We start from the raw sequence: 18,893 nt of genomic DNA, 5'->3' as shown, positions 1-18,893 counted from the left end.
AGAAATAATTATAGTCCTGTTAGTTTAACTTCTGTTCCGGGGAAAATAATGGAGTCGCTGGTTAAAGAGGTGATTCGGGATCACCTAGACAAGACAGCAGTAATAGTTCAGACACAGCATGTGTTTATAAAGGAGAAGTCTTGTCTGACCAATTCGATTACATACTAAGATGTGCTCACAAAGGAACTGGACAAAAAATAATTTTGATATCATATACTTGCATTTCAGGAAAGCTTTTGATACTGTTGCAGATGGAAGACTGCTGTACAAATTGGAGCTGTCTGTCATTGGAGGCAAATTGCTGCTATGGATAAAGGGATGGTTGAGTGGGAGAAGACAGAGAGTGGTAATCAATGGACTCTGCTCTTCATGGACTAATGTTATTAGTGGAGTCCCCCAGGATTCATTGTTGGGTCCATTGTTGTTTTCTGTATATATTAGTGATATTGATGATTGTATATCGGGCTTAATGCCCAAGTTTGCAGATGATACAAAGGCTGGCAGGTTTGTTAATGACACTAAAGACAGTGTGCTACTGCAACAGGATCTAGAAAAGTTAGGCAGATGGGCTGAGAAGTGGCAACGTTCACAAATGCAAAGTACTCCATATGGGTAGCAGTAACCCAAGAGAAATGTACCAACTGTGTGGTGCTACACTGAGGGAGGTGGAGAATGAAAAAGACCTGGGGGATAATTGTGCAGTCAAATATGAAGTTCTCTGAACAGTGCAGACGGGCTACCAGAGCAGGTAATGGATTTTTGTCAATGATATATAGGAATTTTGCTAGCAGAGACAAGGAAGTGATTATCCCCTCGTATAAGGCAATGGTCAGGCCTCACATTGAGTAGTATACATGTCTGGAGGCCTCATTTTAGGACGGATATAGATTTGGTAGAACGAGTACAGAGAAGAGCAAAAAGATTGAAAAGGATAAAGGGATGTACTTACGAAGAAAGGCTTAAGTTCTGCAAGTTGCAGCATCTGGATACTAGGCACCTGCGAGGTGATCTGATCGAGGTGTATAAAGCCTTGAATGGTTTGAGCAGGCTCAGTGCTGACGGGATACTTCCCCTTGCTCTGATTAAGAACCTGAGGGGGCATAAATTCAAATTGAGGAAAGACAGTTGTAGAATAGATGTGTGGAAGTTTGCTTTTATATCCAGCGGGTAGTTGATTGCTGGAACTGACTTCCATCTGTTGTTGTGGAAGTTGATAACTTAAATAAATTTAAGGCTGAACTAGACAAACATTTGGAGTGAGTGGATGGGTGAAATGGGAAGGTTTTTTTTTTTTTTATATTTTTTTTGGCTGATGCTATATAAGCTTGCTTTCTTGCATCATATGCCTCAACTAATGCTAAATACCACTTTCCCGAGATGTGCATCATGTTTACTTTTGTGGACTCTGAACAAAGCTATCCCTAAACCTTTCCACAACATTTTCAGGAACACGTGGCCGGCCGGGTGACTTGGCATGGTGCACAGAACATCTGGTCTCATCAAAATTCTTGTGCAGCATGTACATTTTAGTCCTACTGGGAGGTTCCTTGCGATACTGCGTGAGAAACTTCCTTTGAACTTGTGCAGCAGACTTCATTCCTTTGAAACAAAACACACAATGAGCTCGCTCTCACCTGTGAAAGTAGCCATCTTGATCGTAACTGCCCGGGCGTGCTCGCGATGGTAGTATTGGGTACTACAGTCGACATGCATTACACTTGAAGTGTATTGCTACATTATTACAATTGAAAATATTATGTATGTCCTCTAAATAGATTTATATACTCTTTCAAAGTTTTAAAGCTGTTTTTGAAACACCCTGTATAGTACCCACACATAACAACACCAAATAAAATCTCAAGGCAGACTGTTAATACTGTAAAAAAAAAAAAAAAAAAAAAACAGTTGAATTTTTGAGAAACTGAAAATTTTTATTCTAGCTTTTGTTAAATTTAGATCATAATTTTTGTCTGAGTAATTCTCAATAAGCTACACTGAAAGGAAGAGTTTATTTAATATTCATTTATCATTAACTTTTCCTTTTATCAATTTAAAAAGTACACTAATCTAACTCAAAAATATTGTACTTCATCAAGATAGAATATCCTGGAAATACTTCGTAGTTGAACAAATTTCAAAAAAATGCAAAAATATATAAGGATAGAAATATATTATCAAATGCAATCAAATTTGATTCTTTGCATTATTTACCAATACTAATTACTTTTGAACTCAAACAGGTGTTTGAGGATTATTCTGATCATAATTTTTTTTTTTTTTAGCTGTGAACTTACAAACTCACTGGCAATAAAAAGATACTGTTACTGCCCACTTACTAGTAACAGTATCTTGTGAGTTACTCATCACAAAATTTGTAAACTCTCCACCGAACAGGTTAAAATGACTAACACATGCTTATGAGTTTTTTTAAAATCAAAGACAGTTTAAAAAATGAAAAGTGAAATTTATTTCTTAATTCACCACCTGTGTGGTGTTCATTTTAACCTTCACATTTTTTTTTTTTTTAAAGTTCTATTGTGCTTTAAAACCACTATTCATAAAGCTGTACTCATAATACCTTTCAAGGAAAAATTTTTTATTTGGTTTCTTTATTTATTTATGGGAATCTTATTTAGATAGGTAGCTGTAAGTTTGAAAATCAGTTTTTATTTGTGATGCATTGTACCTTTTTTCCCTTTTCCTATAATTGTTTTATTAATTTATTTTTAAAATGTTTAAGATTTGTTTATTTTAATACTTTCTTAGAATAAAGAGAAAATATAAAAAATATGTCATATTAAATCAGTTTTTAATGTAACTGAGATATTCAACTACAGTATCTACTAATCATATTACAACTATTTACTGCTATTAATTTTTACAGTTCCAGAAGTGTTAAAAGAGGTTCTTTTAAAAGTCCGGTGAGTATTTTATCATTTATTACATTATAAATATGTTTGAATACTCGTAAACTATTCAAAATACTGACTGGTCCATAAGTAAGAAACTGTTTTGAATAACTGCTGATGTTAATATGTATAAGTTATTTGAAAAATAGTTTGTGTTGTTTTTTTTGTTTTTCTTTTGTTTCAGAATAATTTAATATAGGAAAAGTTTCATGAGCCTCACATGAAGGATAGGATTGAAATTTTAAAGTGGCCTCCAAATTATGAATATGCTGCAGAAATTGCATGCCAGTTCAAGAAGTTTTTTGGACATAAACTTCCCCGTAAGAGAAGATGCTGACAGAAGTACAAAAAAATAAAATAATAAAATCTCAAAAAATCAAAGTTCAAAATTTAAAATACTTAATAGTCCATTTAAAACAAGCTTAAATGGACGCTGCTCTTCAGGAACTTTGTTTAAGGAACTTAAACACAAGGCCTAAAACCCATGTTGCTATAAAGTTTGAATAAGAAAGATCAGATAGAATTTTGAAATTTGCTGATTGGTTTTTGGCTGAGTATTACAAACCCAAATATTGAAAATGTTTTGTGGACTGATGATGAAGCAACATTTAAAGATGGTGATGATGATCACAATAACTGTGATTTATTACTCTCCTAATAACTTCATTGATTTTGCAACCTATAACAATCTACAGATAGTAGAAGCATGTGATGCAAGAAAGCAAGCTTATGTAGCATCAGCCATAAAAAAAAAAAAAAATTTCACACACCATTCCCTCTAAAAGTTTGTGCAGTTCCTACTTGAATTTATTTAAGCTATCAACTTCCGAAACTGCAGATGGAAGTTTGTTCCAGCAATCAACTACCCGCTAGCTAAAGGCAAACTTGCACACAATCTATTCTACAACTGTCTTTCCTCAATTTGAATTTATATCCTCTAGGCAATTATTCTCAGCAAGAGGAAGAATCCCATCAGAATTGAGCATGCTGAACCCATTCAAGGCCTTATACACCTTGATCAGATCACCTTGCAGGTGCCAAGTCTCCAAATGCTGCAGCACTTAAGCCTTTCTTCAAAGAGCACTGCTTTGTTCTCCCCCCCCTCACCATTTCTGGGGTTACTTCCACCCATATGAAGTACTTTGCATTTGTCAATGTTGCCCTTCTCTACTCCTTCAAGAAACTCTATATCCATCCTAAAATGAGGCCTCAAGACCTGTCTGCAGTACTCAAGGTGTGGCCTGACCATTGTCTTATACGAAGGGATAATCATCTCCTTTTTCCTACTAGCAAAATTCCAGTATATCATTGACAATATCCCATGACCTATTCTTGCAGCCTGTCTGCATTGCTCATAAAACTTCATATCTGACTGCATAATTACTTCCTGGTCTTTTTCATTTTCTACCACCCTAAGTGTAGTACCACACAGTTGGTATGTTTCTCTGGGGTTACTTCTATCCTTATGCAGTACTTTGCATTTGTCAATATTAAACTTCAGTTGACATTTCTCAGCCCATCTGCCTAACTTTTCTTGATCCTGTTGCAGTAGCATACTGCCAATTACTGTCATTAACAACCCTGCCGACCTTTGTATCATTTGCATACTTGGATATTAAGCCTGATATATATAAAGATTGATATAAATTGATAAAGATCAATAGGTATATCAGGCCTTAGGTATAATTGATAAATATACAAAATTACAGCAGGCCCAACACCGAACCCTGGGGGACTCCACTAATAACATTAGTCCATGAAGAGCAGTGTCCATTGATTACCACTCTGTCATCCCCCACTCAACCACCCTTTTATCCATTGTAGCAACTTGCCCTTAATTCCATACTGCTCCAATTTGTACAGTAGTCTTCCATATGAAATTGTTAGATACACCATAGACAACTCTTAAAGAAAAAACTGATAGTAGTGTAAAGGGCATCATTTCATCTGTATCTCATATTGTTCTCATCCACAATGAGTTACCATGTATTGTTACTTATTCTTGGGGGGGCATCACCCAGATGCTACCGTTTCAAGGCTTGTTGGGCTTTCATCGGCACCCACCAATGGAAGGCCAAAACTCCTTTACACTACTATCATAGTTTTTTCTTTAAGAGTTATCTTTGGTGTATCTACACCGATATTATATAGATAATCTTAAACTCTTAAAATATTAGGTCTAGTAGCATTTAGTTTCATTTTAGTAGCCTTCCATGTGCAACAGTATCAAAACCTTTCCTGAAATTCAAATATATGATATCAAAATTATTTTTTACATCCAGTTCCTTTGTAACCACATCATAGTATCCAATAAAATATGTCAGACAAGACTTTGCCTTAACAAACCCACGCTGTCTGAATTATTACTGCTGTCTTGTTTAAATGATCCTGCAATGCTTCTTTAACCAGTGACTCGATTATTTTCTCTGGAACAGAAGTCAAACTAACATGTCTTTACTCGTGTTACCCTTTGATCCTCCTTTGTGAATTGGAGATACATTTGCACATCTCCAGTCTGTGGGGACATCCTTCTGACTCCAAGCATCCTTGGAGTCAGAAGGAAGTCCTTGTGTGTGAATGTAGATGCAAAATATTCATTCCGATTATCAGCTGTCTGAGCAGGATCAGCAACAGCCGAACCATCAATATCAAGTGGACCAATCTGATTCATCCCCTTCCTTCTAGAGTTTATATAAGTGAAGAAATCCTTGCTGTTTTTCTTAGCATCCTTTGCCAAAGATTTTTCATAATATGCCTTTGCTTGCCTAATCTCCTTTGTGACTTGATTACAATCTAGCTTATATCTGCCATTGACTTCTCTGTTGCCTGATAATTTATATGCATCCTATGCATTTTTTGTCTCTACCACGAGTCTCATTTGTTCATCTGGCATCCATTTAGGCCTAAACCTTGAACAATATTTCTTAATTGGTATGAAAAGCCAATTAAGGCTTTTAATTGGCTTTTCATAATTAAGTACTTTCCACGATTCACTCCTTGAAGGATATATTATGAATGCTAGATTATGTATACTTTCTTACCATGGAAGGACTGCCACAAATACACTTGATCGACACAAGGCAACAGGTCGATAACAGATTAACAACAAAGTAACAAAATTTGTTTTGGATACAAGAGTATTCAGAAGCTTTGATCTGTAAACTGACTACTTTCTACCAGTTCCACTAATCAGATTCCCACCACAATGGTTGAAAAAAAAAAAAAATGTGAACAGAAGCAAAAAGTTAAGTTTCAAAGTGAGCCACCACTTGTATTACTTAGTATTAGATGGCTTTCCCAATAGAGAGTTAAAAAATTGGCACAATATAAAGCTAACAAATCAGTCTAAGAAAAAGTATGGACACACATTTGTAAAATATTAAAACAGGCAGCATCTGAAAATTTAGGCAATAAGAAAAATGTCACTGCAGAAGAGGTCTATGACAGTGGGATGAAGAAATTTCAAATATTATATAAGATAAAGGAAACACCTTTAAGAAATACTTGCCAACAAAATCAGCTAATGATAAAAGTGAATATAACAGGAAAAAAGCCATAGCCAAAAGAGAAGTCAAGATAAGGAGTATAGACAGCTGGAATAACTTTGTCTCATACTTAGAGAGAGAGAGAGAGACCTAACAAAACTAAACCCAGTTACTTATAAAATCTTAAATAACTTAAATCAGGAGACCAGTAAACATAAGAATTAATGTGATTGATAAATCTATATTGCTGCAATACTTCCAGAACCTTTGAACACAGCATGAAATAGTTAGAAACGAAAAAATCAAAAAATAACCTACAAGAAGAAATTTCTATGTAAGAATTAAATGAAGTATGAAGAATTTTTAAGAACAAAAGATCATCAGGAGAAGATGGTATCAACATAAAGTTGTTCAAATATGCTGACAATACTTTAAAATTAAGACTTACAAACCTCCTGAACCAAATATGGCATGGTGAAGCTGCACCGGGATACTGGCTGAAAGCCACAGTCATTCCAATATATAAAAAAGGCAATCGCAAAGACTGTGAAAATTATAAAGGAATAAGTCATATCCTTAATAGTGGCCATAAAATATTTATAAAAATGACAAAAATCAAACTAGAGAGGTACTATAGTAATAAAATTGGAGAAGAATAAAATGAATTTAGGAAAGGAAGATCTTGTGCAGATGGATTTTTATTCTGAAATTATTAATTGAAAAACACAAGGAGTTTAATAAACAAACAAACAAACATAGCATTCATTGATTATAAGAAAGCCTTTGACCATGTGGAAAGAAATAAACTTTCAGAAATACTAGCTGATGATGAAACTCCCAACCAAATAATAGCTGTAATCGATAATATATATAGAGAGAATTCAATCGCAATTAAGTTGGGAACTAATATCAAATGAAAACCAATAAATCATAGCATCCAACAAGGTTGCTCCCTATGTCCACTAGTTTTCAACATATGCATAAATGCCATTGACACTGGAGACAAACATTTCATGGAAGTATTACTTTAGAAAATGGTGATCACCTTGATATTTTACTATATGCTGATGACCAAGTGCTCCTGGCCAAAACTGGCTTGTGTATTTTAATAACTGTTGAGTTATTTGCATTCAAACCTTTGTTATTATCTTGTAAAATATGAATTTTTACATATTCTTTCAGCTAAAACCCCTCTCCGGTGTATGCAACACCAAAACTCTTGATGCAACTCCAGATGTATTGAAAGTAAAAATCAAAGCTCTTATAGAAAAAGAAAAGAAACTAGTTGAAGAAATTTCTGAATTGAAAAATGAGTGAGTGAATCTTTCAAACATTTTTGTTGAAACTTTAGCTTCATGTATACAGGTGTAGTCAGAAAGCCCTCCTATTTATTGCTATTTAAATAAACAAATAAACTTTCTGTTTATATTCTTTTATGAACATATAAGGTCAGAAGGGTTCACAAGATGGAACATGAGAACATCAACATATTTAGTAATCACATGGAATTGAATCATGGTCACTCAAATGCATATATTTCTATAACTTTTTGCTTGCTACTTGTAAAGTAGTAAAGCACAAGCACTTTACTTTGTGATTGCTACGTGTAAAGTAGCAATCACAAAGTAAAGTTGTCACTTTATGTAGGCATATACTTAGACTTGCTCGGCTTAATCTTTGAGATATGCATATGACAATCCTGAATGTAATTGGGAGCTTCAACAGAAAGTTTTCAGTTGTCACAGCATTTGATATATCACTGAATCAGAAATGCACTCCTTCTCTGGAATTATCTGCTTTATATGTTTATACATACATATTGCCATTCATTGTAGCATTTGTCAAGTATTTCTCTTTTCTTCACACTATTGAAAAACTTGAGCTCTTGCTAATCTTATATTATAGTATCATAAAAGATAAAAGGTTACGGCCAGTTCTGCTATAACGTGGTACATATGTTCCTAAAAATCTCCACTATGGTATTTCATGCATTAGAAACAACAGGGCTTATGGGAAAAATAGGGATAGAGGCAGAGCACTCAAAAAAAAAAAAAGTTCAGTGTGGTAAGTAAAACACATTAAAAAAATTAGAAACCCAATAAAATTGCTAACACAGATGTTTTAACTAAAGTTTAAACATTAAATTTCTAATAAATAAATAAATATTACAGTAAATATAACACTTTACCTTGACAAGATATGAAGATATAATTTTTTTAGTGTTTTACTTACCACACTGAACTTTTTTTTTGAGTATTGATATTTCTGTTAACTAACTTTATCTTTTTTTTTATGTTTTAACTTTTACAATTAAAAAAAAAAAAAAAAATCGATCAATAACGATGATCGATTTTTTGCACAAATGAGACAAGTTTGTGAAGAGAAGATTCTGAAAAGTTATTTATGTTTCTTATATAATTGAAGATTTTAGTGAAGGGGAACACATTTCACCATAATAAAAGTAAAAACCCACACAATTCCAGTTATCGGTATTATTGCAAATGCAGTAAGATCGAGTTTACTGCCCATTTATTATTAGATTGCACTAACAGGAAAAAAAAAAAAAAAAAAACCATTTATTAGGGTCACCTAAAATGTTAATTCAACTACCCATATGAATTTTGTCTGTAAATTGTGTTTTTGCTGGATGAAAAACCCAGAGTTCCGGGGGGGGGGAGAGAACCTTGCTATCTATGCCTGAGACCAACTAAATTCGAACCCAGCCCTTTTCCATGCGATGTGGGAAGGTAACAGAAAAGCCCAATAAACTGGGAACTGCAAATGTGCTCCTCTGCTCACACCATCACGCCTCACGAAATTTCTGTTTGAACAGAAACATGTGAGCTCCTGAAAACATGAGTCAGCATACAATGTCACGTGCTACACATGCAGCACTGTTATCTTGTGAATACAGCAAATAACAACAGTGTGGATATGACCGATGAGAAATATAGCTCTCACACATTTGGCGTTTCACATTTTTTAAGATTTGTAAACTTGTATGTATTGTTGCACAGGTCGCTACATTCGTCTTGGTGTTGGGTTTTGCATTCACCTGGTGTTACTCGCAGACAAAATTGCGCATGAGCCAATGCAAAAATCGCATTGTTCCCTAATATTTCAGTTGCTTTGGAGCAAATTCATGTTGCAAAAATGCATGTGATAGCAGAACTGTCTATCCATATTTTTTTGCACTGTAGTTAGTGTTAGTATTAATAGTGGCAAATGATGCATGAAAGCAAGCTTATACAGCATCAGCCAAAAATAAACCTCCATATCACCCATCCATCCCCTCCAGTAGTTTGTCTAGTTTTTCCTTGAATTTATTCAAATTGTCCACTTCCACAAAGACAAATTGAAGTCTGTTCCAATGATCAACTACCCTCTGGCTGAAACTTCCACACATCTGTCTGCAACCATCCATCCTCAATTTGAATTTATGCCTCCTTGTGTATAGTCTAAGCAAGAGAGATAATGTCGTCAGCATTGAGCCGAGACCAACTAAATTCGAACCCGGCCCTTTTCCATCCGATGTGGGGAGGACAATGACATTACTACTGTGCTACCCGTGCAGCACTAACAGAAAAGCCCAATAAACTGGGAACTGCAAATGTGCTCCTCTGCTTAATTGAGCTAATTGAGCTTGCTTAATTCATTAGTATTAAAAACTTTTGTCAGATCATCTTGCAGGTGCTTAGTCTTCAGATGTTGCAGTTTTACAGAACTGAAGCCTTTCTTGGCAAGACCACCCTTTTGTACCCATCACTAATCTTGTTGCCCTTCTCTGCACCCATTCCAGGAGCTCTACATCCTTCCTAAAATGAGGCCTCCAGACCTCGTGGTACTCAAGGTGCATCCTAACCATTGCCTTATACAATGAGATAATCACCTCCTTACCCTCCTAGCAAAATATCTGTGTATTATTGACAAAAACCTCATGAGCTGTCCTGGTAGCTTCTCTGCACTACTCAGAGAACTTCATATCTGACTGCATGATTACCCCCCCCCAAGGTCTTTTTCATTTTCCGTTACTAGTTGGTACATTAGAATACAGTTGGTATGTTTCTTTGTGAATATTCTACCTATATGTAGTACCTTTCAATTTTCAATGTTGAACTTCAATTGCCACATCTTAGCCCGTCTGTCTAATTTTTCTAGATTTTATTGCAGTAGCATACTTTGATTTTTGTCATTAATCATCCTGCCAACCTTGAAAATTTAGACATTAAGCATGATATACCTTCATCAGTAACATTAATAAATATAGAAAACAATAATGGGCCCAGCACTGAACCTGGAGAACTCCACTAATAACATTAATTCATGAAGAGCAGTACCCATTGATAACCACTCTGTCTTCTTTCACTCAACCATCCCTTTGTCTGGAGCATTAATTTGCCATTAATTCCACACTACTCCAATTTGTAGAGCAGTCTTTTATGTATAACAGTATTGAAAGCTTTCCTAAAATCTAAGTATATGTCAAAATTTTTTTGCATCCAGTTCCTTTGTTTACTGCATTCAAATCAAAATTTACTGCATCATACTATCCAATCAAATTGTAGAAACGATTGCCCCTTAACAAATCCATGCTGTAAATGCAGTATAACCACACACTCCTGTCTAAATGGTCTTGCATTACTTCTTTAACTAGTGATGCCTTTATTTTGCCTAGAACAGAAGTTAAGTTGACAGGTCATGGGAGGGTTTTTTTTTTTTTTTTTCTGATGCTGCATAAGCTTGCTTTCTTGCAACGTATGCTTCTACTAATGCTAATTACTTATGTCACTCTTTGATCCCCCTTTGTGAATTGGAGTTACTCTTACACTTCTCCAGTCTGTAGGGGACTGGAGATGTGCAAATGTATCCAAGGATGCTCTCAGAATTATGGCTGAGAGTTTGCCTACTTCCTTTGCTGCCTCCCATAATATAACTGGAAAAATCCAATCCATCCCAGGTGCCTTTCTTACGTTTAACTTCAACAATTTTTCTCTACTTTCATTTCAGTTATCATAAAATTATTTAGCTCCCTGTCAGAGTTTGATAAACTTCTGGCATCCTCTTTCCTAAAGAATTCCTTATGTGCGAATATAAATGCAAATACATATTCAGTTTGTCAGAAACCTGAGCAAGATGATGAATGATAAAACCATTGATATTTAGTGGATCAATGTGACCATAGTTTACTAATAATTTAGTGAACCGTAGTTTATTAATAATTAAGGTAAGTGGTAATTATTGTTTACAAATTATCAATAAACTCCTGAAGTTTCTTTGTTTATGCCAGTATAGCACTAGTGCCAGAGATAGCATTCTCAGAAGAGAAAAAGTTCGGTGCATATTATGGTGTGTGGAACCCAAAAAGATTCTCCTAACCACAAAGCCATTTCTCATTGGTGTAATCAATTTCGAGAAACTGACACCACTATGAAGAGAAAATCATTATGCAGTGTGCACGTGTCAGAGAAAGTGATTGAGCAAATCAGGCAATTATGTGTATGGAGCCATAGAAACTCGTATGTAACTGGAGAGTCATTTGGAGTATGAAATCTGTTATCTAAGTGTGACAAAAATGACTTAAACTTTATGCTTACAAAATACATCAGAAACATGAAATTAAACCAGCTGATCACCCTTGGTGGTCAGAGTGTGAAGCTGTTTCTCGAAAAAAAAAAAAAATTGACAATCCTGATTTCTCAAATCTAGAAATTTAGGATCATTACCTTTGATTTAATTCAGCAAAACTTTTCTGACCATCTCTGAATTCTACCTGTCATACTAAAGAAACATTGCTTGACACTGATTATTAACTACTCTACCTATCTTGACATCATGCCCTCTATCCTTTCATTGATATCTTTTAATTAAAAACAACAGTAGTACTTGGGGAACCTCACTTCTTCTGTAAACCCCTTTTGATGAGTGGCTATCGATTACAATCCTCTGCCACCTGGTCTGCGACCGCCCTGCAATCCATGTAAGGATTTTCCCTGTGATTCTAGCATATAACACCTTATACAGTAACCTCTTATATGGGACTGAATGTAATGCTTTGCTGAATTCCAAGTCAAAACTGTCAAAATGATTTTCAACATCCAACTCACAAGTGACTCTATCAGAATAGGTTACCAGGTTGGTTAAATGTGATTTTCTCTTAACAAAACCATGCTCTGTTTCCTTCAAAATTTCATTTCTGTGCTGCACTCTTGATCATTGAATCCATTATTTTCCCTACCACTGAAGTCAGACTGGTCAGTCAGTAGTTATCTCGGGGTTCAAACCTGTGACCACCAAATACGGAGGATGCAAAAAGGTCAGGAAATGTCCACCGCATATCCCCGGAGCAGTATGGCCTTAGTTGCTAATGCTTCTAAAAACCAAATAATAACAACAGTAGTTACCTACTTCACTCTTAGAACTGCCTTTATGTATTGTAGATACATTTGGCACTCCCCTCATTGAATAACTCCTCGTGTTTGAATGTAGATGCAAAATACTCATTCAGTTTATCAGCTACCTGAGCATGATCATCAATAGTCAACCCATCTATATTAAGTGGTCCAATCTGATTCATCCCTTTCCTTCTAGAGTTTACATAAGCAAAGGACTGGAAGTGTGCAAATGTATCACCAATTCACAAAGGGGGTTCAAAAGGTGACACAAGTAACTATAGACCTGTTAGTTTGACTTGTGTTCCAGGGAAAATAATGGAATCACTGGTTAAAGAAGCATTGCAGGATCATCTAGACAAGACTGCAGTAATAGTTAAAACACAGCATGGATTTGTTAAAGGGAGGTCTTGTCTGACCAATTTGATTGGATACTATGATGTGGTGACAAAGGAACTGAATGCAGGCGCTTCCATAGCCAGGTGGGAAGGAGCAGCAGTGTGTAGCATGCGCTTCTTGATTACATCAGGGTTCGAGCCCGTCACCAAATACGGAGGATGCAGAAAGGTCAGGGAATGACCACCGCATATCCCAGAGCAATATGGCCTTAGTTGCTAATGCTCCTAAAAAAAAAACCAAATAACAAATAAGGAACTGAATGCCAAAAATAATTTTGATATCGTGTACTTGAATTTCAGGAAAGCTTTTGATACTGTTGCACATTAAATTGGAGAGGTATGGCATTAACATGTAAGTTGCTACAATGGATAAAGGGATGGTTGAGTGGGAGATGACAGAGAGTGGTAATCAATGGTCACTGCTCTTCATGGACAAACATTATTAGTGGAGTTTCCCAGGGTTCAGTGTTGGGCCCATTGTTTTGTATATTTATCAATGATATTGATGAAGGTATATCAGATTTAATATCTAAGTTTGCAGATGATACAAAGGTTGGCAGGGTTGTTAATGACAGTAAAGACAGTATGCTACTCCAACTGGATCTAGATAAGTTGGGCAAATGGACTGAGAAGTGGCAAATGAAGTTTAACATTGACAAATGCAAAGTACTGCATATGGGTAGCAATAACCAAAGAGAAACATACCAACTGTGTAGTACTACACTCAGGGAAGTGGAAAATGAAAAAGGCCTGGGGGTAATTGTGCAGTCAAATATGAAGTTTGCTGATCAGTGCAGATGGGCTGACAGGGCAGGTCATGGAGTCTTGTCAATGATATATAGGAATTTTGCTGACAGGGATGTGATTATCTCGTTATACAAGGCAATGGTCAGGCCCCACCTAGAGTACTGTGTACAGGTCTGGAGGCCTCATTTTAGGTAGGATGTAGAGTTGCTAGAACGAGTACAAAGAAGGGCAACAAGATTGGTGAGGGGAACAAACAGGGTGCTCTTACCAAGAAAGGCTTAAGTTCTGCAAATTGCAACACCTGGAGGGTAGGCACCTGTGAGGTGATCTGATTGAGGTGTATAAGGCCTTGAATGGGTTGAGCAAGCTGAATGCTAATGGGATTCTTCCTCTTTCTCAGATTAAGAACATGAGGGGGCACAGTTTCAAATTGAGGAAAGACAGTTGTAGAATAGATGTGCAGAAATTTGCCTTTAGCCAGCAGGTAGTTGATTGGTGGAACAAACTTCCATCTTTTTTTTGTGGAAGTTGATTGCCTAAATAAATTTAAGGCTGAGCTAGACAGGCATTTGGAACGAATGGAGGGATGAAGAGGGAGGGGTTTTTTTTTTTTTTTTTTGGCTGTGCTGCATAAGCTTACTTTTTTGCATCGTATGCCTCTAATAATGCTAATGCTAATTTTCTGTTCTCCAATCCAAGGATATTTCTCCTAAATCCAGAGATTCCTTCATAATTAAACTTAATGGTTTGTTGTCTCTTGTCTCTCTTGCTGTCTCCGTCAGAATTAGTGGATATGTGCCATCAACTCCAGCATCCCTACTAGCCTTTAGGCTCAAAAGTTGTTCTAATGAATAATTTGAAATTTCAGTATCTGTAATCTTATCCTTTCCAGCTTCACTCTCACAGTTTCTCCTCACCATTGATTTTTTTTTCATCTGTTCAATTCAATCACAATATCAGCTAGATTATCTGAGACTTTTCTGCACCCATCACACAAATATCTGAACTAATTCATTCTGTACTTCTTTGTATTCTAATTAATAAAAAAAAAAACCAACTCAGTCTCTCTGTTCTTTGCTCTTTCAGGCAGCAAAAATCTTCCTTTGTCAGCCTAACCTTTTCTGTGGTACTATTACAGATAAAGTTATAGCTGTTATAGGCTTCAGTACTTTTCATCAATCTGTAATTTTTCAATGCTATCTTTTTTTTTTTTTCTCTGTTAAATGGCTAGTTCATAATTCATCCACCTTCGCATCTTCCTCCTCATTCTATATTTTCTTAAAGATAATATATGCATTAATGGTTTCTGTGACTATAGCTTTAAAGATGTACCAACCCACGAGTTCCAATCAGTATGTGTAAATTTAAAATTTTGCCATTTATAAGACATTCTGATCTACTGGTTCACACCAGTCTGTGTAGTTGTTCATTATTCTCATCACAGTCATTTGGCTTATAGCAGACTCCTACTTTCATTTCAGTTTTTCCCAATGCTAATTTCATACCAAAGTGACTCAACATTGCACTTGCTATCCATGTCATCTAGGCACACTGCCTTAGATTCTATTTGCTTCTTAAACAAGAGCATAACTCCTCCCCCACCTATCCTGTGTCACTCCTATACATGCTGTATAGGAGTGACACAGTGCTGCAATGCATTAATTCCAGCTGTGAAGAAAGTTTTCTTTCGAGCAATCGGAAATGCATCCACTGCAGCAGTGATGTCACCATCGGTGGGAAAATGGATGCCCAAGCTTGTCTGTGTAGTTGTTCATTATTCTCGTCATAGTCATTTGACTATAGCAGACTACTTTCATTTCAGTTTCTTTTCATTTCTTTTGCAAATTTGCTATTTTCATACCAAAGTGAATAAATGCCAGCCAGATATCTTTTTCAAATTAGGAAATAGAAAAAAATGCAATCGTGCTACATCTGTGAATATCGGAAGGTCCAAGATTTCAAAGCTGCACAAATGCAGTGTAGCCATGGCAATGACAGACTTGTGAGCATGCGCATTGTTGAGGATGAGGTGTAACTTTTCCATATCCAACAAGATCTGGAAAAGTTGGGCAGATGGCTGAGAACTGGCAACTGAAGTTGAACATCCAGAAATGCAAAGTACTCCATGTGGGTAGCAGTAACCCCAGAGAAATGTACCAACTGGGTGGTGTTACACTCAGGGCAGTGGAGAATGAAAGAGACCTAGGGGTAATTGTGCAGTCAGATATGAAGTTTTCTGAGCAGTCCAGACAGGTGCCATGGGGTCTTGTCAGTGATATACAGGAATTTTGTGAGCAGGGATCAGGAGGTGATTATCCCTTTGTATAAGGCAATGGTGAGGCCACACCTTGAGTACTGTGTACAGGTCTGGAAGCCTCATTTTAGGAAGGATGTAGAGTTGCTAGAATGAGTACAAAGAAGGGCAACGACTGGTGAGGGGGAACAAAGGGGTACTCTTACGAAGAAAGCATTAAGTTCTCCAAATTGCAGCGTCTGAAGACTAGGCACCTGTGAGGCGATCTGATTGAGGTGTATAAGGCCTTGAATGGATTGAGCAGGCTCAATACTGATGGGATTCTTCCTCTTGATTCTTCCTTAGATTGCAAATCTGATGTGGCATAAATTGAAATTGAGGAAAGACAGTTGTCGAATAGATGTGTGGAAACTTTCCTTTAGCCAGCGGGTAGTTGATTGCTGGAACAAACTTCCATCTGTGGTTAGTGTCCCATGACTTTTGATCTTATAGTATAGATGAATGAAAGAGATGTGGAATACGATTAGCAGGATTTTTTGTGTTTTGTTCTAAATAGGTATTAAATCTTAATTTATAATTTGGCTATGGTAGTACCAGGGCTCCTTATTTCTATAACCTTTTATCATAGAAACAAGGAGCACTGGTTTTATACTTCTTGAGGGTTCCTGAACGTTTGGAAAGAGGGGCAGCACCATCCAGAAAATTTGTTTTTAAAGAGAATCTACCCAAGTTACACTTGTGTAGATTTGTTTCTTCATCAATCTACTCAAAACATTAATGAGATATTCTGGGAGATTGTTATGCCTTGGCTTTAATCATGTCTTTAAATGAGACATTTTCTTAATGGGTGTTATCCATTAAGAAATAAAGTATTTAAATGCTGTATACAGGCTGGCCTCGATTAATTTGTCCCGCAAACGCATTGCATAAAACGGAAACACGTTAATCGAATATAATAATCAATAGGCAGAATTATAATTGGTCCTTGACCTTCTGGAATGACCATAAAAAATTTAAAAAATACCTTTTAAATAACTTCTTAACTGTATACAATGTAAAAGATAATGAAAATAATTATGGAATTAAATGTTTATTGCATAAAACAGCGGTTCCCAAACTGCGCCGCAGAATATTTTAAATTTTCGAGGGAAACACAGCGATACGTGACATCTGTCAGACACCCCACGAACTACTAGCTTGAGGTAGTTCACAGTTTGAGCATTTCTTATTAAGGTGTTTGGACCTAACTACTAAACGGAACTGTTAGGTATTTCTTTTGGTCTTGGTGCCCCTTGAAAAAATTACTGAGACACTAAGGGCGCCGTGAACCGAGAAAGTTTGGGAACCTCTGGCATAAAATACACAATGAAGAAATGACTGTTGCGGAAATATTTGAACAGTGTTGCCTTTCTCTTTTCATCAATCAATTTCCTATAGCTGACAACAATCTTCTCTGGGCCCTGGCAAAATAAATATCACAGAAAACCTCAAACCTTTTGTTTGAGGTTCTCTGCGATATGAAAGATTTCATCTAATTCTTTTACCGTTATCTCCTTCGTGGTAACATTTTCATCTGGCTCATTTAAAAATTTGAATTTTTATGCAAGTGTGCATTGACTTTATTAGCAGGAGACAAACAAGTAACATGTCTTCTTCCGATGGTTGATGGAACACACCGAGGGGGGAAAGCAGGCAAACGTTTGTTTATTGACCGTATGACTCACGGTAAACTTAATGCACAATTCAAATCTTTTTCAACTATCACATAAAAAAAAAAAATCGCATTAACTGGAAATTTGCATCGTGTAAAGTGAAAAGTGGTATAATTTTTCAAATAGCATTAACTGAAAATTGTGTTAATCGAACTCGCATTATGCGAGGCCTGGCTATATACCACAATAAATAATTATAATAAATACGCATCATGTTACAAATCTTTTTCCAGTCCTTGTACACATTAGCATTAGTTGAGACATATGATGCAAGAAAGCTAGCTTATAGAGCATCAGCCAAAAAAAAAAAAAAAAAACCTTCCAATTTCACCCATCCGGTCAATTCAAATGTTTGTCTAATTCAACCTTAAATTTATTTAAGCTGTCAACTTCCACAACAACAGATGGAATGGAAGTCAGTACCAGCAATCGACTACCTGCTGGCTATAGGAAAACTTCCACATACCTATTCTACAACTGTCTTTCCTCAATTTGAATCTATGCCCCCTCAGGCTCTTAATCTGAGCAAGCAGAAGTATACCATCAGCATTGAGCCTGCTCAAACCATTCAAGGCTTTGTACACCTCAATCAGATCACCTCACAGGTGCCTAGCCTCCAGAGGCTACAACTTGCAGTATTTAAGCCTCTCTTGATAAGAGAACCTCTTTGTCCCTCTCACCAATCTTATTGCTGTTCTCTCCATTCATTGTAGCAACTCGACATCCTTCCTGAAATGAGGCCTCCGGAACTGTTCACAGTACTCAAGGTGTGGCCTGACCGTTGCCTTATACAAAGGTATAATCACCTCCTCTCTCTGCTAGCAAAATTGCTATATATTGACAAAACTCCAATGACCTGCTCTAGCAGCCCGTCTACACTGTTCAGAGAACTTCATATCCGACTGCACAATTAACCCCAGGTCTTTTTCATTCTCCCCTCCCCGAGTGTAGTACCACACAGTTGGTACTTTCTCTTGGGTTACTGCTACCCATATGCAG

At 36.4% G+C, this 18,893-nt stretch overlaps 1 protein-coding gene across 1 annotated transcript in view; it reads left to right on the top strand.

Moving 5' to 3' along the window:
* LOC150087614 (DNA repair protein SWI5 homolog) overlaps window positions 1–18,893 on the top strand; it is a 50,366-nt gene that overhangs the window by 22,314 nt on the left and 9,159 nt on the right. Inside the window, exons 2-3 of the mRNA XM_090369887.1 lie at window positions 2,885–2,921; window positions 7,577–7,707. Coding sequence (XP_090226013.1) covers window positions 2,885–2,921; window positions 7,577–7,707 — 168 coding nt within the window. The remainder of the gene's footprint in view (window positions 1–2,884; window positions 2,922–7,576; window positions 7,708–18,893) is intronic.

This window comes from Mastigoproctus giganteus, chromosome 3 (genome assembly GCF_048544385.1).
Source record: "Mastigoproctus giganteus isolate SK-2022 chromosome 3, ASM4854438v1, whole genome shotgun sequence".
Classification (NCBI taxonomy): domain Eukaryota; kingdom Metazoa; phylum Arthropoda; class Arachnida; order Uropygi; family Thelyphonidae; genus Mastigoproctus; species Mastigoproctus giganteus.
This window is presented reverse-complemented; position numbering and strand designations above follow the sequence as displayed.